General features: G+C 39.1%; 2 protein-coding genes across 3 annotated transcripts; both read left to right on the plus strand.

Annotated features, from left to right (window-relative positions):
* Positions 1 to 3,988, plus strand: psmb10 (proteasome 20S subunit beta 10). Its single transcript, XM_026298292.2, has 8 exons — positions 1 to 204; positions 715 to 808; positions 876 to 973; positions 1,451 to 1,591; positions 1,928 to 2,043; positions 2,278 to 2,336; positions 3,084 to 3,235; positions 3,787 to 3,988. Exons 1-8 carry the CDS (start codon positions 140 to 142, stop codon positions 3,896 to 3,898), a joined length of 837 nt encoding a protein of 278 aa, XP_026154077.1. The 5' UTR covers positions 1 to 139; the 3' UTR covers positions 3,899 to 3,988.
* Positions 3,989 to 4,314: 326 nt separating this feature from the next.
* cenpa (histone H3-like centromeric protein A) lies at positions 4,315 to 13,484 on the plus strand. 2 transcript variants are annotated; one of them, XM_026297113.2, is made up of 5 exons: positions 4,315 to 4,706; positions 8,539 to 8,714; positions 10,828 to 10,952; positions 11,576 to 11,650; positions 13,036 to 13,484. In XM_026297113.2, the coding sequence occupies exons 2-5, from the start codon at positions 8,594 to 8,596 to the stop codon at positions 13,162 to 13,164; spliced, it is 450 nt and encodes a 149-aa protein (XP_026152898.1). In that variant the 5' UTR covers positions 4,315 to 4,706; positions 8,539 to 8,593; the 3' UTR covers positions 13,165 to 13,484. The 2 variants fall into 2 exon arrangements, with proteins under 2 accessions (XP_026152898.1, XP_026152897.1); XM_026297112.2 differs by having other exon boundaries at positions 4,319 to 4,706; positions 8,535 to 8,714; positions 13,036 to 13,483.
* Positions 13,485 to 13,571: the final 87 nt, after the last annotated feature.

Consider the following 13,571-nt stretch of genomic DNA (forward strand, 5'->3'; position numbering starts at 1 on the left):
TGAAGTGAAAGTAAAAGTAAAAAGAAAAACACCCTGAAAAGCGCTGACACACACAGGCTGACAAGGCTTTTGTTGAAGGTTTTTAATTTCAGAAGCAGCTCTTGGCTTCACCTTCATCTCTTCTGTTTTCACATTGAAGATGCTCCACAGTTTGAAGCCCTGGGAGCTGCAGACTGGAGGTTTTAGCTTTGAAAACAGCCGCAGGTAAGGAAACACTGCCTCTGCTGTCACTGAGGCTAAAGTGGTACTTAGGCCATAGCGAGGCAGATACAACTCTTTCCACCCTTAAACCCTTCTTTTAGATAATAATATAACCTCAAATTCAAAGATACTAAGGAGATCCTAGGAAGATCAACAGCTAGGTAATTCCTCTGTCAGGATACTTGAACATAGACACAACTTTAAGCTGTGGATACTGAAGAGTTCTTATTATGTGCAACCTTTAACAGCAGAGGAACATACTGTCCCATTTACTTAACTGCATTTTCCAGAGTAAATGATTTTCCACACAAAATCTACAATAATCAGGTAATACAAATGCATTCATGTTGACTGAAGGCCAGTAATAGTTTGAGTACCTATGTTTGACCGTATTATGTTGTTTCACTGTGTATACCTTCAACATTTCAGTATAGTTTGAGGATGTGATTGGTAGGATAGCTGGATAGCTGGAGGCAGGAGGGTTAGAGTGAACCAACACTGGCATCTTTCCAGGAATGCTGTGTTGGAGTCCAGTTTTTCAGAGCTCGGCTACAAAGCTCCCAGTGCCAGGAAGACAGGAACCACCATCGCTGGGATAGTTTACAAGGTGAGTCTTTTCATTGACACTGAAACTTACAGAAACACTCTTAACTGATGCTGTCCTTTTCTGTCAGGATGGAGTGATCCTGGGTGCAGACACAAGGGCTACAGATGACATGGTGGTGGCTGACAAAAACTGTATGAAGATTCATTACATTGCTCCGAGGATCTAGTAAGTTAAAGCAGAGTTTATTTATCAGTTCCACTGCAGGTCATGTCTGGTTGTACCCCCAATGTAGTATGACCTGCGTTATTTAGACTGAGGTGTTTGCAGATGGTGACTGCATTCATTGAAAGGTGGCATTATGATTCTAAAAGCTGTGGAGTAAATGTTTGCCTATTTTATCAGATTCACCATATAACGGAGACATTCCCCACGTTACCCTGTGTGATTCTCATGTCTACCTGCCATCTTTCATCCACAGACATTTTCCTCTCATTCCTCAGCTTCCCTTCTCAGTTTCCCCTTTATCTCCTCTATAGTGCCCCTGGCTTTTTTGTTTTGTTTTCGACTATTTTCACTCTCAAGCTACCATAATATTTGGTGTATATTGTTTGTCCTCACCCTGATGTTACTGTTTAGATGTTATGCTGCTAAAACAGAGCCATGTTTATGAAGCTCTTAAACTGGGTCCTGCATGTTCTGTAGCTGCTGTGGGGCTGGCGTGGCTGCAGACGCAGTCATTACCACACAAATTATGGCGTCCAATGTGGAACTGCACACGCTCAACACTGGGCGACCACCCCTTGTCACCATGGTAACCCGACAGCTTAAACAGATGCTGTTCAGGTGAGGGTAACAGAAATGTTCTATAAAAGAAGCAGAATTGCTAATGAGCAGGTGCTAAGCTTGCCTAATTTCAGTCTAATTTATCCTAATGATCTGTCACCACTGTTTTTATGTGTCTATTAATTTGGCTTAAACCAATATTCCATTACAGCACAAAGGCACTTCTTTATTGCCTGGATATTGCTGTGTTACACCAAATGTGGAACATGAAATAAATCTAATTCCAGTAATACAGTGCAATTATACACTCACTCAACATCTTGTAGCTAGTTAACACTGTGCTCTGGCATTGGCCACAAGTTCGTATTTATCCAATCGATCTCTCTGGTTTTTCAGGTACCAGGGTCATGTCGGTTCATCTCTAATCGTTGGAGGAGTGGATGTGATGGGAGCTCAGCTGTACAGTGTCTACCCACATGGCTCCTATGACAAACTGCCTTTCCTTACCATGGGTATACTTAAATGTGTGATGACCCTGTGTGTTGTGTAGGTTTTTATAAGTGGTTGACAGATGTCTGACCTCTGAGTTAAATCTGCTCAAGTTGCTAGTTTTTTTTTTGTTATTTTCACCATAAAACCTCAGCTACATGAGACTAGTTTTACTGGAGTCCAGTGATTAAAAAAACCAACCACACAGAATGATGATATAAAAAAAAAAGATTTCTGATGTTTAAATGTGATTTCAGGTTCTGGAGCTGCTGCTGCCGTCTCCGTATTTGAGGACAGATTCAGACCAAACATGGAGGTAAAGTGGTTTGCTTTCCTTTCATGCCAAGTTTAATACAATGACAAATGTAGGATGTGTTAACATAAAGAACTGAATTAATACTAGAAGTCCTGTCCACTGCAAATGAAATCATTACAGAGATATACAGGAAATGTCTGCTGTGTAAATATCTTCCATTCATCAGTGAAAACACCAACCCAAATCAGGCTGATGTCATTATTCTCAGATAACAGTTTTGCCCACCCAACCACAGTAAAACACACATGAGAAAAAAATGTCTTGCAAAAAAAGATAAAATATAGCTATAACACATTCATCAGAATTTTTGGTAGTGTATAATGAAAGTGAAAAGTGACTGCTATTGTCAAGTACGGTGACCCATACTCGAAATTCCCCTCTGCATTTAACCCACCTGAAGTGCACATACACAGCAGTGAATACACACACCCGGCGCTGCAGCCATTGCCCGGAGAGCAGTTTGGGGTTCAGTGCCTTGCTCAAGGGTCTCACCTCAGTCATGGTATTGAAGTGGAGTGGAGCACTGGCTATTCACTCCCCCACAAGACAATTCCTGCCGGTCCTGAGACTCGGACCTGCAACTTCCAGGTTACAAGTCCAACTGTCTATCCTTTAGGCCACGACCGTCCCCATAATATGGACATTATATGGACATTATATGGACATGTGCCTTTGCTGTTATGTATTCACCCTGAAAATGAATCTATACAAGAAGAATGACCCATTTGACCCTATCTCCTTTTTTAGCTGGAGGAGGCAAAGCAGCTTGTACGAGATGCCATTGCAGCAGGGATTTTCTGTGACCTGGGCTCAGGCAGCAATGTGGACTTGTGTGTTATCACCGAGGGTAGAGTGGATTACCTGCGAGGTTATGACAAGCCCACAGAGAAAGGCAAAAGGTGAGTCATTATAGATCAGAGGAGAACCAGTCATGTGTCTTGGAGTTCCTTTTCCCCCTAATATTCTGATGTACTAAAAATAATCATAAAAAATGACTAATAGTAACAATAATGAAAGTCTATTTGAATGTGGCTTAAGGTGCAGGTGAGGTAAATGAGGAAACAGGTAATAAGATGCATCCTGGGACATCTAACTGTTTGACATTAGAATAGTTGGGCAAGATATCATTGGAGTGTTTTATACCTTTACACTTTCCTGTTATATTATTTTTACTCTGATAGTGTATTTCACCCTAAAAAAGAGTCTCAGCTGAAGGCAATGAGTGTCATATGCGCATATAGCCAGCAGGATAAAAAGGCTCAGGGACCATTTATTTGTTGCTGTGGTTGAAATAAAATTCTGTGTTAAAATTCTAGTTACAGTGCTAGACCTCACACAATATAGTACACATTACCAAACACACCCCAGTGCACTCTAAGTAAGAAACTATTTATTACACTTTAATACACAGATGAATGTGACTTGTTATTTTTTCTCTGTGTTTCCTCAGAGAGGGACAGTATAGATATAAGCCTGGCACCACGGCCATCCTGACCAAAACTGTGACCCCGCTCTCCCTGGATGTGGTTGACCAATCTGTTCAGCTCATGGACAACGAATAAATTAGAATGATTGCACTGATAAAAGAAAGATGTGTGGTGAACAAAAGGGTTGCTTAATAACTGCAATAAAAGTTTTCATTTCTAAAATTATGAAAGGCTGCATGTGATTTTGTGACTACAGCTAAATGGCTAGAAGAGTGTTTACTGTGTGCATTTATCCTTTGCTTTTTCTTTAAGTGAAACTCATCTTCTCATGAACCAGGGCTCACACTTTTGCCCAGAATGTAGAGCAGCACTACAGGTAAATAAAGTGGATGAATAATAACATACTAAAGGACAACAGAGGGCACCAAAACACTTGACAGCAGTGATCTAGGCTTACTGAAGGACTGAACAGGCCGCATTTAGGTCCTGCGGTTCTATCACAAAATGATCAGAGACATTATGAAGGAGCAGTCATGGTAACTATTGCCTTTTCGTCTCATTAATGGCTGTAATATTAACTTCTTAGCACTATCATGAAAGTACGTCTGCCTGCTTTTTAAACAGACCAATCGCCGTCCTCTTGTTTACAGCCGACTTTATGGTGTATTTCATGCTGACATGAGCAGAGCACTGTAGAGCCACGCACCTTCACAGAACCCAGTTGTAGTTTGTCTCCGCCCATTTGGAAAGTGAAGTGTTTGTCACCGAGCGCTCCCAGTAACTTAGTCCCGCCCACTTGCTCCTTGCTGATTGGTCAAGCCGGTGAACTACGTGTTTGAATTTGTGCTGGATGCTGTTTAGTGTGTGGCGAGTTTTGTTCACTTTCTTCGGTTTCCAGTATCCAACGAAACATTGAAGTCAGGAAAGGTGCTGAATTCTACAGGTATGTCTATACTTAAAAAACCTAAACGTTACTAACTCCAACCGTGAAAGCGATGAAGGATGTGGGGTTTGTTATGTAGCTAGATACCGTTACCGTTTTCCCCTCGATGGTCCGCCTGTTAATCTTATATTGACATTAGCATTATATTGACATATTAACATTACAGTAACCTTATATTAACATTATATTGACCTTACATTAACATAATATGAACCTTATATTGACGTTACATTAACATTATATTCGGTCATGTCATCGACGTGTGAGCTAATACACAGTTAAAGTTCTCTCTCTAGCTTCATCCTTCTGTAGGTTAAATCGGTTCCCACCCTAAATTATGTTACGTTACACTACTTCATCATCAGCATCCAGTCTGAAACGAGTTGTCCAGCAATTAAACGCTACAGCCATTACTGTTTACAGTGTGACGTCACATTTGAATAATTTCTGATAATTAGATTTGATTAATATTTCCATGGCTAGCTACCTCTTAGCACCGTTTAACGTTCTTCCTCCAAAAGCCGAGACTGACTAGACTCAACATTCATAGCTTTAGCCAGCTAGAAAAAGGTGATTTTTTTTTTTTTTCTAGCAAATGTATTTTAAAATATATTAAATATGCACATTTTATTTTTATATGAAAATAAACATATTTTTAAAACTGTTAATGCCAATATGTCAATCTGCCATACTCGTTAAGAGATTACAGGCCTACTCCTCTCTCTCTCCTTCTCTCTCTATATATACATTCTTTTTTCAGGATTTTTGCATCACGTAAAAATACATTTTAACAGTTACATAGTTCCCTGTCTAGAGCAAGTGTTTGGTTTGTAAATTCTGTGCTAAAGTAATTGAATTCAGTTTTATTTGTATAGCACCAAATCACAATACAAATCATCTCAAGGCACTTTACAAAAAAGAAAAAACCCAACAAATCCCTTATGAGCAAGCAGTTGGACATTGGAGAGGAAAAACTCCCTTTAACGGAAGAAAAAACCTCCAGCAGAACCAGGCTCAGTTCGGGCGGCCACCTGCCTCGACCGGTTGGGGTGAGTGGATAGAGCAGAGAGGAAAGAACAGCAACAATAAACAACAAATAGACACTGCAGGTTGGTGGGGCCAGTAATCAGCGATATACAGCTCCAGCACCAGGGACACCTGCAGAAGGTACAGAGAGAGAGAGAGAGAGAGAGAAAAAAAGAGAGAGAAAAGTTAGTGACATTCAATGGTGGAATATATCCGTGTTTTCTGGACCATAAGTCACACTTTTTTTTTTTTACTTCTCTGGCTTGTCCTGCGACTTATACAGCAAAGAGACGTATGTGTTTTTCCAGTAATTTTGTCGAGTAGTTACTAGCGTATAATGGCACTCTTGACTCTATTCTACACACACAGACAAAATTCCATTAAAAAAAGAAAACTCCACAATGGTCACCAAAATAACTTGAAACTGACAAAAGTAATAATAAATAATAATAATAATAATAATTTTACTGAAAATAACTAATAAAAATCTGATATTTTTTTAAAATTGCGGTTCAACAAAAACATTTAAAAAAACAAACTAATGAAACTGTCTTGGACAAAAATGATGGTAACTCTAGAAACGATTGAAAAGAATTCGATCATAGGGACATGTTAATCTAAAGCGTGTCCTGTAATTAGCATCACAGGTGTTTTCAAACTTGTCATCAGTCAGTCTGCCTTTTTAAGGGCTAAAAAGTAGTCACTGTACTGTTTGGTATCATGGTGTGTACCACACTGAACATGGACCACAGAAAGTTAAGGAGAGAGTTGTTTCAGGAGATTAGCAAGACAATTATAGACAAGCATGTTAAAGGTAAAGGCTATAAGACCATCTCCAAGCAGCTTGATGTTCCTGTGACTACAGCTGCACGTTATTCAGAAGTTTAAGGTCCTGGGATTGTTCTTATTTTCCTCTATTAGTGATGAATAGTATGCAGTTCAGGCTTTACGGAGCTTTTCTTATAGGTTAATAGACTGTTTTTCCAGGCTAGAAAAAATTCCTCTAAATTTGTGGAACGCCACTTCCTTTCCAGCCTTCGTGATGCCTGCTTTAAGGTACGAATATGTAAACTGTACCATGGGGCTAATCTCCTCTGATTCACTGATTCAACTTCTTTTTCAGAGGGGCCACAGTATCAAGCGTTTCACGCAGTGAGGCTACAGCACTGTCAACAACATGATCAATTTGGTAGGGAGTAGGATTGAGGCAGCTGCCCTCCACTGTGTTGGCACATGGCATAGATGTAAATAAAGATGGAATCATTTCCTTAAATTTGTTAACAGCGTTGTCAGATAAACATCTACTGTAAAAAAAAAAAAAAAAAGTTATTGAAGAATGATCTGACAAAAGGGGATCTAGACTGACACATTCATCCTGCTGCAGCCAGGCCTCAGTAAGACAGAGCAAGTCAGTTTACTAACAGAGATTTAAATTCAAATTTTTATTTGTCTCATACACAGTATGATATGCAGTGAAATGCTTGCACAACTGCCCATAACCTCAGTTGTGGATAAAAAACTATTTACAGTGTGCTGTATGTACAGTATTGGTAAGAATGGGAATGATGGGTGCAATGTCCAGTGCTCCCCTGTTGTAGTGTGCGAATGTACCATGAGTCCAGTATTATGTGCTTGAGTGTGCAAAAGTGCAATGTGCAATGTCCAGTCTCATGTGCAAATGTGCAGGTGTTGTGGTGTGTGACTGGGGAGAGTGTTGTACGAGAGACTAGGTAGGTCTAAGTGGTGTTCTCGTTCAGAGACCGAATAGCCTGCGGGAAGAAGCTTCTCCCCAGTCTCTCTGTGTTGGTCTTCAGACAGCGAAAGCGCTTCCCTGACCGCAATAGAGAGAACATTCCATTGTTGGGATGGCTGAGGTCTTTCATGATCTTCTTGGCCTTGGTTCAGCACCGCTTGCTGTAGATTGAGTGCAGGTCAGGGAGGATGATGCGCTCAGCTGATCGCACCACCCTCTGTAGAGCTCGTCTGTCCTGCATGGTGCTGTTCCCGAACCAGGTTGTGATGTTTCCCGTCAGGATGCTCTCTATGGTGCAAGAGTAAAAGTTCCTGAGCACCTTGGAGGGCAATCTAAAGTCTCTCAGACGCCTGAGGTGGTAGAGACGCTGCCGGGCTTTCTTCACCACGGTGTTGGTGTGACAGGTCCCAAGACAGGTCCTGCACGATATTGACACTGAGGTACTTGAAAATGTCCAGTTTCTCTACTGGGCTCTTGTTGATGAGTGGAGTCCGGTAGTTTCTCTCCTGCTTTGTACTAAAATCCACTATCAGCTCCTTTGTCTTGCTGACGTTGAGGAGGAGGTTGTTCCTCTGGCACCAGTTTTCCAGACGTCTAACCTCGTCCAGGTAGGCCGTCTCATCATTGTCAGAGATCAGGCCCACCACAACAGTGTTGTCAGCAAACTTTATGATGAAACTTTAGACGAAAGAGACCTAATATTTAGTAATCCCATTTGACTGTTCTGTTTTTCTGTTCAGTAAGAGGAGTAGTCTTAATACTCTGTGAAAGGAGACCTACATTCTATGTAGATTTGAAAGGCTAATTTTAAGATTATGAAAATGCAATGGTTGGTTTTTTCTGGCGATTACACACATTACACATATTTATGAGTACTATATTCCATTTTGTAATAAATTCCATTTCTAATAAATACTGAATATTGAACGTTTAAATCATCTTTGGTGTCCATATATTTTATGAATTTTCAGCATATGAGAAGAATTAATTTAATAAAAAGTATCTCTCCTGTTTTTTGATTGGTAAAGCCTGTAATGTAATGTCCTCAGTCAGACTTTGGCTGCAGTATTTTTTCTTCTAGTGGTCCCGACCTGTGTTTTTGGAGGCAATGCGTCATGATTCATCTGGCAGCCGCCGGAAGGGCAAAACTCCTCAACGTCGCCATCCAACGCCTGCCCCACGGACCCCTGTTTCGACACCCAGATCGCCAAAGCGAAGCAGAGTTTCAGGTGAGACTGATTGTTGACATTTGTTCTCATGATAATGTTCGTCACAGCATTTGTCAAAGTTAATAAGTAAAAACAAAGACAGGTCATTTAACAAAACATGTTCATACTTTGCAAGCTCAAACCTCTTTATCCTCCCTGCAGTCACACACACACTAGCAGTCAAAAGTTTTAGAACACGCCAATTGGAAATGTAAACAGTTTCAGTCCAGTGAATAACCTAAAATCGTAAGAGGTAAGCAGTACTCTGCCAGAAGGGAAAAAAAATCAAAGTTTAGGTTCCCAAAAACTGAAAAATAATATACATTTCAGAGTTATGCAAAAAGTGGTTTGTTGTAATGGGTTAACAACTTATAGCTGTTCTGCAGCAATGGAAGTAAATTAAACCTTGAAAGTTGACACTAACAATTCCTACAGCTGTGCCCGACCTCTGTATAAAAGCGGAATGGAGGGTACTGACTGGACTGGCAGATCCTAAGCCATAACAGCACAGTCTCCAGACTTAAACCACATCAAGCTGGTTTGGGATGAACTGGACAGAGGTTCCATTCAATTTTATTTGTATAGTGCCAAATCACAATAGAAATCATCTCAAAGCACTTTATAAAAACAAAAAACCCAACAAATCCCTTATGAGCAAGCACTTGGCGACAGTGGAGAGGAAAAACTCCCTTTAACAGAAGAAAAAACCTCCAGCAGAACCAGGCTCAGTTAGGGCGGGCATCTGCCTCGACCGGTTGGGGTAAGTGGATAGAGCAGAGAGAAAAGAACAGCAACAATAAACAACAACTAGACACTGCCGGTTGGTGGGGCCAGTAATCAGCGATATACAGCTCCAGGACCGGGGACACCTGCAGAAGGTACAGAGAGAGAGGGAGAGAGCACAAACTAAGGGAGAGAGAGAGCACAAGGTTGGTGACATTCAATGGAGGCATATACATGCGAGGGGGGAGGAAAGGAAGAGAAGGGAAGGGAGGGTTAGGGTAAGGGTAGGGAAGCTCAGTGCACTGATGGTCCTCGGGCAGGCTAGGCCTATAGCAGCATAACTAAGGGATGGTTCAGGGTTGCCTGAACCACTTCGCTAACTAGACGCTTTGTCAAAGAGGAAGGTTTTAAGTCTCTAAGCCTTAAAAGTACAGAGAGTGTCTGCCTCCTGAACCCAGATTGGGAGCTGGTTCCACAGGAGAGGAGCTTGATAGCTAAAGGCTCTGCCTCCCATTCTGCTTTTGGAAACTCTGGGAACCACAAGTAGACCTGCGCTCTGAGAGCAAAGTGGTCTATTGGGATAATATGGTACTATGAGGTCTTTAAGGTATGAAGGAGCTTGATTATGAAGGGATTTGTATGTGAGAAGAAGGATTTTAAATTCTATTCTGTATTTTACAGGGAGCCAATGAAGAAAAGCTAATATAGGAGAAATATGATCTGTCTTGCTAGTTCCTGTCAGGAACAGGCAGGTTGAAAGCAAAGGAACCTATAAGTGCAACACATTTGTGAGAACCTTTGCAAGTGTTGGGAAGAACCTTCCAGTCTGTTTTTGACATCTTTTGTAGAGATAATGCCACAAGAGTCTTGGCCTGTTATATAGTTATGCTCATAAATTGAAATACCCCTGCAAGGACATTTTTTGCAAAATATAACTGAACATGCAGTTGCCTTTTAAAAATCATAATGACAACTGCAATTACTAAAGATACTATCTGACCACTTTCCCTACAAAAGGAAGTTTTGTGTGATCATTTAAAATGGCCAGTATTTCTCAAATTGTGCCATGGGTATTTACACTTATATATCTGCGAAAGGTGGCTACTTGACATGTCTTTTTGATTGTTGTTTTTTTTTGTAAAGTGCCTTGGGATGATTGTATTGTAATTTGGCGCTATGCAAATTGAATTGAATTGAATTGAGATAATTAGATAAAATTTTGTTAACACGATTCAATGAGTTCCTTTTTTTTTATGTCTAATTGATTATTTGTTCTATGCCTTCATTTCAGAGTAGGCCTACATTGAAACTGTGTAAATGTCAATTAAAATTGGAGAAATGGAGATGGTCTACTTTTGACCAGTAGTGTATCTATCACAGAATGGCAGTCACCTGTGTCTATCTATCACAGAATGGCAGTCACCTGTGTCTCCCAAGAAAAGACGATTTCGACCAGGGACCAAGGCCTTAATGGAGATCCGCAAGTACCAGAAGAGCACTGACCTTCTGCTGAGGAAGGGACCCTTCTCTCGCCTGGTGAGTCAGACAGCAGCATATGTTTGTTTCCAATGATTAATTTGACATTTTATGATTTGTGTGAGTGAAGGACTTGTTTGCTCAATAAGGTATATGCATTAATTTGTTGATTTGAATTTATTTGGATTATTCTTTGGTCCTGATAAGAAATGAATGAAGCTAGGTAGTCTTCTATTAACTTGTGTAGCAATCTGTCCAATTTTACATCTAATTTTAACCTATTATTTTTTGGTTAATTAAAATCTCAAATTGCAGTTAGTTATTTTTGAGATTGATATTTTGTGGTAGTTGTGTAAACTGTGTAAGGCTTATTAATACCTACACTTTTGAATAATGACATTTACATCTATACTTTAAAAAGCCATTATTCCACTGATCTGTTATTTCAAAACAAAATCTGAAGTGCACTTTAAGATCAGAAACTGAATCACAAATGAACACAGATTGGATTTAAGGTTTTAATAGCAACTATTTAACAGTGTTTACACAGTGCAAATGGAATTAATTTTGTAATCTCCATTCATACAGCTGCTACTTGTTGCTGTTCTTTTCTCTCACCTGCATGTTTTTTCTCTCACATGTTCTTGGTTGATTAAAAATTGTGGTTCTCAATTTTGTTGCAGGTTCGTGAGGTATGCCAGAGTTTTTCTACAGAGAATTTACGGTGGCAGGTCTACGCTCTCATGGCCCTGCAGGAGGTAAGCCTGGCTCTACCACCAAGCTGCCATGCTGTCATCCTTAGCAACACAAATGATTGGGTGGACAAATTTGGCATAATCAGAACGCCTCACACACAATTCAGAGATAAAATTATGACTAAGGTGCCCTGTGTTGAACATTATGTGTCCTTTGATGTCAGCTATCTGGTTTAATGACACTAATAAAAATCACTAGACATATATAACAAAACCATTTAACCATCATACAACCATGTTTGATTTTGAACCATGTATGAGTTTAAGTGCAGTAACATTCAAGCAATTGCACTTAAAACAATGTTATATTGTATGAAAATTGTAAATGAGCTACAAATAGACAAGTTATGAAAGCTGCACTTATTTTTTTTCTCCCTCACTGGGAGGCACTTGTGCTTTTATTCTCAGTGTTAATTTCGTTTATATTATTATATTATTTTTTGTTAGAATTTTCGTCAACGACAAGTTTTCATTGACGAAAACGAGACGTTAACTAAATAAAAATTAAGTGATGACGACGAAAACTAAATAAAAATATATTGACATTTTCATTGACTAATAAAAACGAGACGAAAATGTGAGTGAGGGACGTTTTTAGAAAAGATCCAATCAGAATTAATTTTAGACGCACACACACATTTGAAAAGTAACTGATCCACCTAGTGACGCGGGATGTGCGAGTACACGACATCATCATAGCCTACACTGGGTTTCTGTCTGACTTAAACTATAATGAAATGGAAACAGCTGGAGAAAACAAAGAGAAAACAAGTCAGTTTCACGTTTGATGCAATGGCATTACTGCTAAATACAGGTTTTCTTTTAAATATTTTGAAGTTGCACTTTTGCTTTAAATAATGAAGAATGGCATATGCAAATTATAAACGATGCATATCTCATTTTTGGTCTTTTATGGAAAGGCCATATTCCATATATATTTAATGAAACTTGTTTTTCATTTAATTTTAATTTAGAATATTTTGTATATTACAATAGTTTTACTAAATTACACTTAAATTAAACCCAATATATTGGGTATATATTAAATCTACAGTAGATTTAGTCGACTAAAATCTTATGCTATTTAGTCGACTAAAACAAAGCAGATGACTAAAATATGACTAAAACTAAAAATGCATTTTAGTCAAAAGACTATGACTAAAACTAAATTAAAATCTGCTGTCAAAATTAACACTGCTTGTATCGTAACATTTTCAGTCTAGATAAGATCCTGGGAAATAGTTTATTTTTTCAGACATTTTCATAAAAATGTCTACATTTAGACCTGCATATGACTGACTCCCAAAATGTTTGAGAGTCTGTTCGTCTATTTTTTCTAATAAAAATGATTTAAAATGAAGTGTCTCATTTCTTTCTCATCTTCCCAGGCAGCAGAGGCATTTCTCGTCATGTTATTCTCAGATGCCAACCTGTGTGCCATCCATGCTAAGCGGGTCACCTTATTTCCACGTGACATTCAGCTGGCCAGGAGGATCCGTGGGGTGGATAACATGTAAACAGCAACAAGAAGGACGTTTTGATATTCTTTTCACATGAATCTGTTCTCATACATTGATACTGCATTTAACTGTTCAAATGGCTCTAGACTTGTTTTAAATTTTCTGATGGTTTCATTTTCACAGAGTGAGTTTTTAATTTCTGTACCTAATTTGTCAATTCATCATTAAGTTAACAAGTTCGTATTTAGGTCCTTTTGAGTTTGCATTGTCGCATTTAATATGGACATTACCAAAGAAAGAAAGATTTTTTTTATTTTACATTGTATAATCATTTTACTTTACAGAATTGATTTTTTTTTTTTGCAATGCTGTGATCACTGCTCTGGGTTTTATTGATGTGTACATATTATTCCCCAATGAAGTGAACTTATTTTGTTAATAAACATTTACAGTGTTTTTTGTAA

Source organism: Mastacembelus armatus, chromosome 12 (genome assembly GCF_900324485.2).
Source record: "Mastacembelus armatus chromosome 12, fMasArm1.2, whole genome shotgun sequence".
Taxonomy (NCBI): domain Eukaryota; kingdom Metazoa; phylum Chordata; class Actinopteri; order Synbranchiformes; family Mastacembelidae; genus Mastacembelus; species Mastacembelus armatus.